The 14900-nt window shown below is 57.0% G+C and overlaps 1 protein-coding gene across 9 annotated transcripts in view; it reads right to left on the reverse strand.

Annotated features, from left to right (window-relative positions):
* Positions 1 to 5667: 5667 nt before the first annotated feature.
* Positions 5668 to 14900, reverse strand: part of MEF2D (myocyte enhancer factor 2D) — an 87333-nt gene continuing 78100 nt past the window's right edge. For all 9 annotated transcript variants that reach the window (XM_030965337.1, XM_030965329.1, XM_030965335.1 and 6 more), the window contains 3 exons: positions 11657 to 11786; positions 7288 to 7519; positions 5668 to 6016 (listed from right to left, as the gene is read on the reverse strand). In XM_030965337.1, the coding sequence (XP_030821197.1) occupies positions 5686 to 6016; positions 7288 to 7519; positions 11657 to 11786 (693 nt within the window). In that variant the 3' untranslated portion in view covers positions 5668 to 5685. The remainder of the gene's footprint in view (positions 6017 to 7287; positions 7520 to 11656; positions 11787 to 14900) is intronic.

Here is a 14900-nt window from a genome sequence, read left to right on the forward strand (position 1 = left end):
GGAAAAAAAACAAAAAAGAGAAAAGTGAAGTGAGAGGGGAAGGTGGAATAAAGGATGAACATGGGAAAGGGAAAGCAGAGCAAACCTTCAGCTGAAGCCCACTGTTAGACACTCTCCCACAGCCCAGGAGAGGTGATGGGGACGAATTTTCACCACTTTGGGTGGTGAAAATCCCCCAAACGTGCCCAAATTGTGCCCCCAGCTGGAGAGATGGGAGGCAGGATGTGGCAGAGCTAAGGAGTGGCTGGGAAGATGCTCCTTCCCCAGCTGATGGATGCTCTCCCCTCACCCCAGGAGGGTCAAGGGGACCCCCAGAGCACCAAGTGCCCCTCAGCCCAGCCAAGCCTTGTCCCCAGAACTAGTGACAAGCACCCCAATATCCCAATTCCCACCCAAAGTGATGGGGGGAATCCCCCAGCCAAGCAACACAAGGGGAGAAAAAAGGATAGGAAGTGAAATTTTCAAGGAAAAGGTGGGGGTTTTTTTGTGAATTTGCTTTTTCCTTGGTTTGCGGAAATTATTCTGGAGAAGAAGAGGGAAGTGAAAAAGGGAGAAGGAAAAGGAAACATGTTCTTTCTCTTTGCCCCACTTTCCCCCAGGCCCATCACCACCAGCTCTGGATTTAACACTTCCACTGCCCCCAGACCCCAACCCTGGCAGTGGCCTCAGACACCCCACAGTAACAAACCCCTCCCCAAGGGACCCCCAGAGTGTCCCTGCCACAAGCACAGCCCCCATGGGGGCTCAGGTGCCCCTGACACCCCCACAGCCACTGCCAGCCTGGCCCAGCACCGAGCCCCTCATCCAAACACCCTGCACAGCCAGGCTCTGTCCCTGTCCCTGCACAGCCAGGCTCTCTGCTACCCACAAAACAACGCCCTGAGCAGGAGGCACCCTGTGCCTGGGCTGACCATCTGATTCCAGCTGACCATCCAAAAAAACCTACCCCACTAACCCAGGTGACCACCAGTTGACCACCCAACCTCAGCTGATTCCAGCTGACCATCCAACTCCAGCTGACCATCTGACCCCAGCTGACCATCCAACCCCAGCTAACCATCTGACCCCAGCTGACCATCCAACTCCAGCTGACCACCCAACCCAGCTGACCATCCAATTCCAGCTGACTATCCAACTCCAGCTGACCATCCAACCCCAGCTGACCATCCAATTCCAGCTGACTATCCAACCCCAGTTGACCACCCAACCCCAGCTGAGCACCTCCACAGCCCCCAGAGCAGGCAGGACCACCCCCACTGGTCCATCACCATCCTCACTGCACCCAGGCAGTGTTTCGGGCCCTTTTTAGTGCCCTTCCCACTATTTTAGGTCCTATCCATCATTTAGGGTCCTGCTCCATCCCTAAATCTCCTCCAGGGCTGGGCAGGTGACTTCCCGCCCCATCCTTACTCCTACAGCAGCAGCACCACCTGAGCCACACCCTGGGACCTTCTCCCTTCCTTCCACCCTTCATCCTCCTCCTCCTCTCTGCACACACCTCGGCCATCCCAGCCCATGGCAGAGCTCTGTGCCCCCCCCCCCACAAAGGGATGAACCCCCCCGCTCTGCCCCTGCCCCACACCTGGCACCAGCCCAGCACAGACACCCCAAAACCGGCACAGACACCCCAAAAATGGGCACAGAGACCCCAAAAACGGGCACAGACACCCCAAACCCCAGCTTTGCCAAGCCCTGGGGAAGACCAGCCTCCCCAGGCTGGGGGTCAGAGCCCCCCCTGTGCCAGCCCCCCCGGCTCAGCCCCCTGGCACCCCTGGCACCCCGCGGGCAGGGGGCCGTGCCGCCGCCCCCACCCCGCCTTACCTGGGCTCAGGTGAGGGCTGGAGCATCCACAGAGAGAGAGAGAGAGTTTAGAAGGTAAAGATCAGAAACAGACTTTGGTTAAGTAACCACACGTTTAGAAAGGAATATATCAGTTTGGAAACATCTCAGTGCATACTTCTTATATGAAAATATACACAAATGTATTTCATTCTCCAAAAAAGGAACAATTAAAAACAAAAGCAAACTAGCCCAAACACAATATATTAGCTGTTTTTTTGTTGGTTTTTTTTCATTTTTTCTTGTTGTTGTCATCCTTTAAAATCTTTAACGCTACACTTTGTTCAGGTTACACTTTTTTTTTTTTTTTTTTTTTTTTTTTTGTAAATGCTTTTTTTTTCTTCATGCATTTTACACCTTTATAGCCTTTGAGAATAAATAAGCTCCATTTTGCTTCCACATCTCTAAAAACTGCAGCATTTTAACTATTGTCATTTAAATCGTGCAATTTTTTTTTTTTTGCAACACCCCTTTTTAAAAAATGGAAAATATATATATATTTTAAAACTAAACCCTATACAACGCAAAAATTCCAAATTAAAAAAAAAATTATACACAATTGTAACTGTCAACAGTACAGATGAGCACGAGAAATAAAATTAGATCAGAAACATATTTATAGAAGCACAAAGGAGGGTGTTGGTTTCTTAGATTGTCATTCTTCTCGTTGTCTTTTGAAAATTAGGAGGAGTTTACCAGATACTACAGTCTGGGGGAGGGGGGAAATAAAGGATAATGACCCGGACAAAAAAAAAATATAGAATATAATAATAATAAAATAACCCCAAGCCCCCAACAAAGTAAAGACCCCAACAAGCAGCCCCCAAACCCCTTTCACTGCGACGTGAGGCCAACGGCGTGTCTGACCTGGGCATCCCCACCTCCCCACGAGCCTGGCACAGCTGTGGGTACCAACCCAGAGCTGGACCTGCCCCTGGCACCAACCCAGAGCTGGACCTGCCCCTGGCACAGCTCAGAGCTGGACCTGCCCCTGGCACAGCTGTAGGCACCAGCCCGGAGCTGGACCTGCCCATGGCACAACCCAGACCTGTAGGTACCAACCCAGAGCTGCAGGTACCAACCCAGGGCTGTACCTGCCCCTGGCACAGCCCAGAGCTGGAACTTCCCCTGGCATCAGAGCCATCCTTGCCCCTGGCACCAGCCCAGAGCTGTACCTGCCCCTGGCACCAGAGCCATCCTTGCCCCTGGCACAGCCCAGAGCCATCCTTGCCCCTGGCACAGCCCTGAGCTGGAACTTCCCCTGGCACCAGGGCTGTACCTGCCCCTGGCACAGCCCAGAGCCATCCTTGCCCCTGGCACAGCCCAGGGAGCGTCGAGTGCTGCAGCTGCAGATCCAGCCAGGCAGACCTGACCCTGCATCTGCCCAACCCAGCGTTTGTCTCTTGGTTTCATGGTTCCAGCCTCTCAGCTTCCAGGCAGAAGTGTGAACTCGGGAGTCAGGGCGTGAAGTCAATGAGCAAAAATTGTTTTTTTTTTGGTTTTTTCCCCCCTCCTGAGGGTCGCTCTGCACCGACGGTGCTGAGTGCTGGGGGGTCTCTGCTGCTGCCTCCTCTCCGGGGTCTCTGAGCCAGCTGGGCCCTCCTGCCATGCTGCTCCCTGTGGGGTTCCTTGGGTTGAGTTTCTTTTTTGTGAAGACAAAAAAAAAAATAAAATAAAATACAGAAAAACGAGAGCGATGAGACGTCATTATCCCGCCTAATTTCCAAAGCAAGGCCGTGCAAAGAGAGCTCAGGTGCGCGTCCAGGTACGTCCGGCGGGGCGGGCGAGGAAGACCACGGTCCACAGCAGCTCTCCTGCTTCCCCAAGGGCTGGCAGGGATGAGGGAAGGGAGGAAGGTCTGCTCCTGGTGCTGGCATTGCAGAGGTGAGAGCCGAGCGTGTCCCTGGTACCCGCTGGGTGTGCCTGGGGAGGGGGCACGGGGGGTTCAACTGCACAAAACCTGCCAGGGGTCCTTGCTCCTCTTGCCCACCCAGAGCATGGAACAGGAGAAAGAATTCCAAATTGATGGCTGGAGAAGAAGAAAGCTGTCCTTTGTGGCAGAAATTTGGTCTTTGGAGGTGTGGAGAGGAGGATTTTGTCTGGCACCACGCCTTGATCTGTCTCCGTGCCTTGATCCACGAGCAGGGATGGTGGTGAGGGTACCCAGAACGCCGGCACTGCTGAGCACCCACCACCCTGACCCACACAACCAGCTCCTCATTTTCCCCCAGCTCTGAAGGTCTGAAGGATTTCCTCTCCTCCAACCACTCCCTTTAGGCCGCCCTGTTCATTCCACAATAATCATCAGCTTTTTTTTTTTTTTTTGGTCTTGCTTTTCCAATTAGAAACCTTTTGGTTGGGAAAAGTTTGTAAAACCCCATAAATTTGGTTTGTCCTCATGCTGGGAGGTTTTTATGCCATCTGCCCCATTCCAAGGCTGAGCTGGCTGCTGACACCTGGCAGAGGGATGCAGGAGGGGGATAAACCCCAGCCTGACTCAGCTCCTCTCCCTTTGCTCTGCCTCAGGGTCCGGCTGAACCCCAGGAACCCCCAGCTCCTCCAGAGCCCCCCAAGGCTGGCCAAGCTCCAGCTGGCAAAGGTGGCATCCGGGCAGGTTTTGTGCCAGTTTGGGACTGTCAGCCCTGGGGTGGCCCTGCACAGGGTGACAGGGCAGCAGGCTGGGAGGGGGAACCAGCACAAGCACCTGCAGGGAAAAGCCCATCCCTAATGGCTACACCAGCCAGGAACGGCCCCTTCTCCTCCGAACCCTCCAACCATGAGCAGGTTGATGCATTTTTTGGGATCAGGGCACCGACAGCCATCCCTGGGAAACTGCCAGAGCAAGTGGCAACATGAGGAAATTCCTCAGTTTTTCCTTTTTCCTTCCATCAAATCACTGCTCAAGGCTCAAGGAGATTCTCTGCACAGCTCACTTGGTTGCCTTTTGAGGCCTAGAAACCTTCAGGCAAAATCTCGTTAGGATCATTACTTCAGTTGCATCTTTCAGTAAAAAAATCATTTCTTCCCATTTTCCTGATTTAAAGCTTTGGCCCATGTGCAACATTTCTAAAATGTTTTTATGGACGTTGTTTGCTAAAACCCACAATTTTCTCTCCAAACCAGCACTAAGATCCCCTCTCCACACACCTGCTGTGCCCAAGTGGAGCTGAGGGAAACAGGAACTCCAGTGTTCCAGTGACCCTGGTGAGGAACAGTGGAGTTCCCTGCTCAGGTAGGAAACGGGACTGTCATGCAAATGGGACTAAGCCTTAAAAACCTGCCTCTTCCTGCTCCTGATGCAGCTTCCCTGAAGCAGGCTGTGGATGTGGCTGCATCCCTGAGCTGCTCTCCACCTCCCTTCCCAGCTGCTGCAGGAAAACCCTTCTGGAGGAAAACCTGTGCCTAGCAAAGCCCTTCAAGCTGCCTCATGTCTGACCTGCCCCTCCCTGCACAGGCAGCCACGGGAATGGCCAGGAAGGTGCATTTTGGGGTGCTCTGTGCCCCATCTCCCCCCAGAGCCCATCCTGCTGCAGGTGCTCTGTCTTAGGGCTAGGGTCCCACCTCCCAGGGGGTTTTGGGGGCCCTCAGGGGAGTATCCCTGGGGGCTGCTGGGCTTGGTGAGCACACAGACACCCCCCTGCAGCCCCCATTCCCCCAGCCCTGGCCGGATGTCCTGCATGCGTCCCTGCTGCTGTGCTAGAATGAATGCCTACAAAATCCTAAAGCTATTTCTCAGGCAGTTTACGATAACTCCCCCCCCCACGCCCCACCCCAGCCCATCCCCATCACCCGTTTTACCCTCCCCTTGCCCCTTCCCAGCCCCCCCGGAGCTCGCAGGGATGCTGGTTATGTGACCCAGGTATCCAACCGCATGCGCTTTACGGAGGGGCTCTCCCCCTCGGGCTCGCTGCTGGCCCGCAGGAGACCCAGGGAGGAGCCAAAATCGGGGCGGGCGGGGTCGTCCCGCTCGCTGCTGCCCTCGTAGGAGCTGGTGTTGCTGCTGAGGCTGTCGACGGGCGAGCGGCCGGTGGGCTCGTGGCGGGGCTGGTGGGGGAAGGTGCTGAGCGGGGTGGCAGTGTTCCTCTCGCGGTTGGGCGACACGGGCTCCGACTTGATGCTGATGTTGGGGTTGGTGTTGACAGTCAAAGTGGTGGTGTGGGATAAGTGACTCCCTTGTCTGGTCAGGGGGAAGAGGTTGGGAAAGGAGGAGGAGGAGGAGGAGGAAGGGGGAGAAGAAGATGGAGGAGGAGATAATGGGAAATCTCTCATTATTATCTTTTTGGTGGCCTTCTAGCCTCCAGTACACAGAATTCAGAACTTTCACACACTACCATCCATCATCCATCCATCTCATCCATCCATCCATCCATCCATCCATCCATCCATCCATCCATCCATCCATCCATCCATCCATCCATCCATCCATCCATCCATCCATCCATCCATCCATCCATCCATCCATCCATCCATCCATCCATCCATCCATCCATCCATCCATCCATCCATCCATCCATCCATCCATCCATCCATCCATCCATCCATCCATCCATCCATCCATCCATCCATCCATCCATCCATCCATCCATCCATCCATCCATCCATCCATCCATCCATCCATCCATCCATCCATCCATCCATCCATCCATCCATCCATCCATCCATCCATCCATCCATCCATCCATCCATCCATCCATCCATCCATCCATCCCTTCATGGTGGAAATGTGGCTTTGGCTCAGTGGCTGGGGCAGTCATTGGTCCCCCCTCTTCAATTCCTGCCTCTCTTTGTCCCATGGTCTCAATGTGATCATGGGCAAGTGGCTTAAAGCTTTATCTGACTCTGTGTGGGTGCTTTATTCCAGAGTAAAAGCAGATCAACACCAAAAATCCTGCTCTAAGGTGCAAGTGCCTGTATCTTCTGCCCTGCAATCTCTTTGCAATACTAAAAGCCACTTTCTTCTATACCAGCAGGGCACAATTGCAGGCACCTTATCCTGCAATGTCCATCCCATCCAGCACTGCCTGCTCTCAGCTCCCCCCAGGTGAGTGAAGGGATCAATCCTACAGTGGACAGGCAGCAGGATGAGGCTCTGGGAGCATCACCAAGTGCCCAGCCAGGGACTCTGGGTCACTCTTAGAGCCAGACAGCACTGCCCAAACCCCACAGCTGTGCACAGGGACTCTGGGTCACCCTTAGAGCCACAGGGACAGCACTGCCCAAACCCCACAGCTGTGCACAGGGACTCTGGGTCACCCTTAGAGTGACAAGGACAGCACTGCCCAAACCCCACAGCTGTGCTGGGCACACAGCTCCTGCCCCCAGGAACACGGACCCACCAGGGCCTGGCACTGCGAGTCTGGAGAGCACAGGGGGCTCTCCCAGCTCCCTGGGGCTCTGCAGGTGTGGCACCCCCAGAGGAACTGCCCATTTCCCTCTGGTGTCACTCACATTAGGTTTCCTAGCGACACCGGGACCAGGTGCTGCTGCTGCGGCTGCTGCTGCGGCTGCTGCTGCTGCTGCTGTTGCTGTTGTTGCTGCTGCTGCTGCTGTTGCTGTTGCTGCTGCTGCTGCTGTTGCTGCTGCTGCTGCTGCTGCCAGGCAGAGATGTTGCCAAGGGACAGCCCTCCAGGTGAGCTGAAGGCCGGCAGCGAGGAGAGCTCAGCGCTCGTCAGCTGATAATCTGCAAAGGAGGAGCCCTGCAGTCAATTCCAGGTCAAACCTGCCCTGAGCACTGAGGGAGGATGGAGACACACCAGAGACACAAACACACAGTGTAGGGGTGTCTGTGGCCAGAGCACACAGCTCCTGTGTGCATGGTTTGCGTTGGAGTCACACAATCAATGGGGTTGGAAAAGACCTCTGAGATCCTGCTCAAGCTATGACCAAACACTGCATCAACAAAGGGACATTTAAAGGCCACCTAGTCCAACAGGCAGGGACACTTCTCACCATCCCAGACTGCTCCCTGTTCAACCTGGCCTGGGACACCTCCAGCAATGGGGCAGCCACAGCTTCTCTGGGCAACCTGTGCCAGCACCTCCCCACCCTCAGTGTGAACAATTCCCTCCTTCTATCCAATTCCCTCCTCAAATCCCCTTCTCTTCCACCCAGAGGGTGCTGCTGGCAGGACCTGCCCCCTCCACAACACCCCCAGTGCCCCTGCCATGGCAGGAAGGGCCATGAACACCTGAGACCCCCAGAGCCCCTCCAGCCAAATGCACAGAGCCAGACACAGCTCCTGCCCTGCTGGGGAAGCAAACCTGGCAGCTGGCACCCCCACCTGTGCCTGGGCACCCTCACCTGGGCCTGGGCACCCCCACCTGTGCCTGGGCACCCTCACCTGGGCCTGGGCATCCCCGCCTGAGCATCCCCATCTGTGCCTGGGGCACCCCCACCTGTACCTGGGGCATCCCCATCTGTACCTGGGCATCCCCACCTGTGCCTGGGGCATCCCCAGATGGGCCTGGGGCACCCTCACCTGTACCTGGGGCATCCCCACCTGTACCTGGGGCATCCCCATCTCTGCCTGGGCATCCCCACCTCTGCCTGGGGCACCCTCACCTGTGCCTGGGGCACCCCCACCTGGGCATCCCCACCTGTACCTGGGGCACCCTCACCTGTACATGGGGCATCCCCATCTGTACCTGGGGCACCCTCACCTGTGCCTGGGCATCCCCATCTGTACCTGGGGCATCCCCACCTCTGCCTGGGCATCCCCACCTGTGCCTGGGGCACCCTCACCTGTACCTGGGGCATCCCCACCTGTGCCTGGGGTATCCCCACCTGTGCCTGGGGTATCCCCACCTGTACCTGGGGCACCCTCACCTGTGCCTGGGCATCCCCACCTGGGCCTGGGGCACCCTCACCTCTGCCTGGGCACCCCCACCTGTATCTGGGCCGTACCTGGGACAGCCCCACCCCCGCCTGGGACACCCCGCGCGCCGTGTCCCGGGTGGCAGCAGGGGGCGCTCCCTGCCCGCCATGGGGACACGGAGCTGTCACCGTGACCCCCCCTCCACGGACACCCCGGGACCCTTTCCCTCCACTGTCCCCCCCCGCTCCATGGGCACCGCGGGACCCCTTCCCCCCACTGTTCCCACCCTCCATGGGCGCCCCACAACCCCACAACCCTTCCCCACATTTGCAGGGCAATGCCTGTCCCAGGCAGAACCCACTGAAAATCCCAGTGGGGCATCTCAAACCAGGGGGGGATTTTACAAAGAACGCTGGTGGAAAAAGCCAGGGAGGGAAGTGCTGCTCCTTGAGGAGATGGTCAGACCTTGGTCAGCCGTGTCAGCCCAACACAGCCACCCAGCAAACCCCCTCACACCCTCTCCTCCCCCTTTCCAGCGCTAATTTTGGGTGTCTCGTGGTTCCAGCTGTCCCCACCCCAGCAGCACACACAGAGGTGGCTGTGCTGCTGCTGAACTGCTGCCAGATCCCCAGCACACCCCACCCAACATCCCGGCACCGGGTTCCCTGCTCCACACCCCCTGCACTGCCTGTTCTGCTCTGGGAGCTCCTGACACTCCTGGCTGTCCCTGCAGCCCCCAGCAGCTTGAGCTGGAGCTGCCCCAGGTCACAGAGCTGGGGATGGGCAGGTTTGACACCCAGCACAGGGAAGGGCACAGAGCTGTGGCCAGAGGCAGCTCAGCACAGCTGCACCAGCCTGGAATCCAGGCAGTGCCCACCCAGTGCCCACCCAGTGCCCACCCAGCACCAGGTGAGTCCTGGGCAATGCTCCAGGCAATGCTCCAGGCTGGGAGTTTGTCAGGGCATCTGCAGCCCTCCACCACCTCTGCAGTGATCCCCTCTGCAGAATCACTGAATTATCTGGGCTGGAAAGGCTGTCCCAGACCATGGAGTCCAACTGTTCCCCCAGCACTGCCAAGGCCACCACTAAGCCATGTCCCCAAGTGCCACAGTCACCTCTGTTAAATCGCTGCAGGCATGGTGACACCACCACTGCCCCAAGGCACTGTGGTTCCAAGGCCTGAACATCTTTTCCACACAGAATTTTTCCCTAATATCCCACCTAAACCTCCCCTGGGGTGGTTTCTCCTTGTCCTGCCCTTTGTCACCCAGGAGCAGAGCCCAGTCCTGGATGTCCCCTCCTGTCAGGGCGTTGTGGACAGTGACAAAGTCCCTCCAAACCTCCTTTTCTCCAGGCTGAGCCCTCTCAGCTCCTTGTGGAGGACTCCATGGTCTGGGACAGCCTTTCCAGCCTGGAGAAAAGGAGGTTTGGAGGGACTTTGTCACTGTCCACAACTCCCTGACCCTTCACAAATGAAGCCAATTCCTGCCCAGCTAACAGGGCAGCTCTGGCACAACTGCCAGGTTCAGAGTTTGTACCCTACAGTGGTGCCCCTAAAGCACCTGGGCAGGAACACAGCTCTGCCCACGGTCAGCTGTGACAAAAAATAACTACAGAGAGCTGCAATTCAGGCTCCTCTGCTCTGAGCAGTGCACAGGGCTCAATTAAAACCTATTTTGGGGACTCTGGCTGGCTGGCAAACCACATGGTCACACAGGAGAGCAGCCCCATCACGCACAGCCAGCATCTCTGGGACTGCACCTACTCATTAGGACAGGGAGGATCCAACTGCCACTTCTGCCTTCTTCCAGACAAGCAGCTTTTGTACATTTTTTGCAAACTTTTCTCTGAGCCAGAACAAGTTGCACAGGCAGCCAGCAAGCCCTCAAAGTCTTGCTGGAGGACTGACAGGTGAGAGATGAGCAATCCTTGTGTTTGGGCACTGTCACTGTCGCCTCGGGCTGGTTTCAATCCAGCACCCAAATCACATGTGGCTGGGAGCAGGTTGGTTTGCATTCTTCCCAAACTTTCTGAGGGATTTGTTGTCATTATTACAACACCCACTGAGCTCTGAGAGCCCGGGGATGGGTGTAGCTGTAATTAGCATCCACTTGCACAGTGCAATGGGCTGCATCAGGCCTCACAGCCCTTCTGGCTATGACAATGAGCTCTCACCACTCACACAATGAATTCCCCTGGTTTTAGTCCTGTGGAAGGAACCCCTGCACTCAAGCATGTGCTGGCTGCAGTGGAGAGTTCCAGGAGCATCACTGCAGCTGCTCAGGGAGCTCAGGCACGTCTGCAGCAGCACATTTCCCTGTGCTGTGAACTGAGACACCTGAGAGCTCTGCCCTGGCCAGGTCCTGTCTGTGTCACAGCTCTGCCCTGGCCAGGTCCTGTCTGCTTAGAGGAGCTCTGTCCTGGCCAGGTACTGACTTAGATCTCTGCCCTGGCCATGTCTCACCCATGTCAGAGCTCTGCCCTGGCTCCTGTGTCACAGCTCTGCCCTGGCCATGTCCCACCTGTGTCACAGCTCTGGCCTGGCTCCTGTGTCAGATCTCTGTCCTGGCCATGTCCCACCTGTGTCAGATCTCTGTCCTGGCCATGTCTCACCTGCTCAGATCTCTGTCCTGGCCATGTCCCACCTGTGTCAGATCTCTGCCCTGGCCATGTCTCACCTGCTCAGATCTCTGTCCTGGCCATGTCTCACCTGTGTCAGATCTCTGTCCTGGCCATGTCTCACCTGCTCAGATCTCTGTCCTGGCCATGTCCCACCTGTGTCAGATCTCTGCCCTGGCCATGTCTCACCTGCTCAGATCTCTGTCCTGGCCATGTCCCACCTGTGTCAGATCTCTGCCCTGGCCATGTCTCACCTGCTCAGATCTCTGTCCTGGCCATGTCCCACCTGTGTCAGATCTCTGTCCTGGCCATGTCCCACCTGTGTCAGATCTCTGTCCTGGCCATGTCTCACCTGCTCAGATCTCTGCCCTGGCCATGTCTTACCTGTGTTGTAGGCTGTGGGCATGGCAGAGAAGGGCAGCCCCTGTGTCAGCAGACTCGGAGTGGCCACGGACACGACTGGTGTGGTGAGAGAGTGAGTTGCTTGAGAGACACCCAAGCGCTGTGTGTTTTGCTGTGGGAGCAAACAGGGAAGGAGTTAAAGCCCAGATGATTGGAGTTGGGTCATTGTCAGAGGTTGTGGCCCCCCCAAACCCCCTGGACATGCACTGGACTGAGCATGGAGAGCGTGGGACAGGCAGGATTGATCCTCTGGCCATTCCACATTGCAAAAAAGCAAAGTACAAACCACAGCAGCTACTGACACTCATCTGCAGCTCATGGCTTGAGTGCCCTCCTGCCCAGGGCTGGGTTTCACCCACCAGCACCAGCCATGCCCCTGAGTGCATGGAGTGGAACATGAGCAGGAGGCCTCAGACAATTCCTCACTGCTTTCCAGAGTGAGCCTTGCTGAGCTTCCAAGCAGTGACCAAGGCACCAAAGCAAACCCAAACCAGCTGAGGCAGCACAGAGCTGACATCTCCCCGCAGCTCTGGTGGCCAGGAACAAGGCCCTGCCTCAAGGGAAGCTGAGGACACCAAGCACTGGCCTCAGGATTTTAAAAGGACTCTGGAATCCCTAAACTCAAAGCCCAGTGCTCAGCAGCCTGCTGGCTCAGTGCCCTCACAAGGTTTTGGTGACTCAGGTATTAGCAGGTCCGCCGTGGAAAAATTCTGCCCTTGGACCAGAGCACCCCAAGCTCCCCCGCTTGGTTCTCCAGGCAGTTATGTGGGCAGATCTATAGGTCAGATTCAGCCCTGTTTACAAGGCAGATAATCTGGGCTGTCTCTGCTGATCTGATTTAGATCAGACTCAAGAGGCTTGACTCTAATCCCAAGCACCCAGCACACGTCACCCTGTGAAGACTGGGGCAGTGCCCAGCCTGAACCACGCCTGGCACGAGGGTGGAACTGTGCAACCCAGGGCTCCCAGGGCCTTGCAGGGCTGGGCACACACTCTGCAGTGCTTCCCCATGGCCAGGCAGACTCTCCTGGGACAGGGCTGGAGCCTGGCACCCTGCCCTGCCCACCTGCAGGGGGTGAGAGCACCTGGCCGTGCAGGATTTGCTGCCCCTGCACCCACACAGTGCCCAGCCCCAGGTGCCCCCTGTGGCCTGGGCAAGGAGATTAGCAGGGCTCGGAGTGCTAAAGCTCTGGGGGGCTGCAGGAGAAGCTTTTCCTGGCACACATCCTGCTGGCAGCCAGCCCTGGCCATGCCCACTGCTGCGGGTTAAGGACGTGGCACAAAATGTCTTCACAAAGGCACAGCCCTGGCCCTGTCCTGCCTGAATGAGACCAGGGGGACGCAGCGCCCACAGCCCCAACCCTTCTGCAGCCCCCATAGCCCCATATCCCCTCTCTGCATCCTCATATCCCTTCTGCCCCTCTCTGCATCCCCATATCCCCTGTGCCCCTCTCTGCATCCCCATATCCCCCTCTCGCCCCCACAGCCCTTCCTTGTGCCCCCATAGCCCCATATCCCTTGTCCCTTTCTCTGCATCCCCATATCCCCTGTGCCCCTCTCTGCATCCCTATATCCCCTGTGCCCCTCTCTGCATCCCCATATCCCCTGTGCCCCTCTCTGCATCCTCATATCCCTTCTGCCCGCTCTCTGCACCCCATATCCCTGTGCCCCTCTCTGCACCCCATACCCTGTGCCCCTCTCTGCACCCCATATCCCCTGCCCCTCTCTGCATCCTCATATCCCTTCTGCCCCGCTCTCTGCATCCCCATATCCCCTGTGCCCCTCTCTGCATCCCCATATCCCCTGTGCCCTTCTCTGCATCCCCATATCCCCTGTGCCCCTCTCTGCATCCTCATACCCCTTCTGCCCCTCTCTGCATCCCCATATCCCCTGTGCCCCTCTCTGCATCCCCATATCCCTTCTGCCCCTCTCTGCAGCCCCACAGCCCCATTCTGCCCCTCTCTGCATCCCCATATCCCTTCTGCCCCTCTCTGCAGCCCCATATCCCTTCTGCCCCTCTCTGCAGCCCCACACCTCTTGTGCCCCTCTCTGCAGCCCCACAGCCCAATTCTGCCCCTCTCTGCAGCCCCACACCCCTTCCTTGTGCCCCCACAGCCCCATACCCCTTGTGCCCCTCTCTGCAGGGCCCCGTGGCTTCCCTGGAGGGCACAGGGATCACTGTGGCACAGGGACACCAGCTGGGCAGGCTGTGCCAGCCCCAGGGACACCCCTGACACCCCAAGGTGAGCGTGGGCACTGTTGTCATTATTACAACACCCCGACTTTCACCACAATCCATGCAGGGAGGAGGTGTGCAAGCTGCCCCCCACACTGTGCCACTCACACCGTGCCCACAGACAGCTCCCAGCTGGTACCACCCATGCAGCATGCTGCCAGGGCATGGACCCTGCTGGCCCTGGAGTGGTGGGAGTGTGGACAGGAATGGGGGGACACCTCTCTGAACCCTGGCAGGGAGGAGAGCGTGCCCAGAGCTGCAGGAGCAGCACTGAGGGTGCCAGGGCTGGGGCTGTGGGCACTGGGCATGCACTGGAGGGATCCTGACTCATCTCACAGCTGCCTGGGAAGAGGTGGGAGCTGCCACGTGGAGAGAGGATCTGCTGTGTGGGCTGAGCAGTGTGCAGGGAGCAAAGCTGGGGGGAAGGCTGGAGGAGCAGGGGGGATCTGTGGGGCACACACCCTGCAGGGCCCCTCCTGAGGCAGCAGTGCCAAGGTGCCTGTGCCACCCTGGCCACGTTTCATCACCCTCACTGGCATCCACCTCACTGCTGCCACCTTGAACGGGGCGAGTGTCACAGACATCTTTTATGGAAAACCCTTTCTTTGGGATTTTTCCTCCTGAGAAGCTGAGAGGCCTCAGGAACAAAATGCAATCAATGGTTATCTGCTGCTGTGGAATGCAACAGGTGCATCTGTGATTGGTCTCATGTGGTTGTTTCTAATTAATGGCCAATCACAGCCCAGCTGGCTCGGACTATGTCCAAGACAGAAGCCTTTGTTATCATTCTTTCTTTTTCTATTCTTAGCTAGCCTTCTATGAAATCCTTTCTTCTATTCTTTCAGTATAGTTTTAATGTAATATATATCATAAAATAATAAATCAGCCTTCTGAAACATGGAGTCAGATCCTCGTCTCTTCCCTCATCCTCAGACCCCTGTGAGCACGGTCACAGGTGAGGATGGTTTTTCACTCCAGGTTAATTCAGCC

The sequence above is a fragment of the Camarhynchus parvulus genome, chromosome 25, assembly GCF_901933205.1.
Source record: "Camarhynchus parvulus chromosome 25, STF_HiC, whole genome shotgun sequence".
Lineage (NCBI taxonomy): Eukaryota > Metazoa > Chordata > Aves > Passeriformes > Thraupidae > Camarhynchus > Camarhynchus parvulus.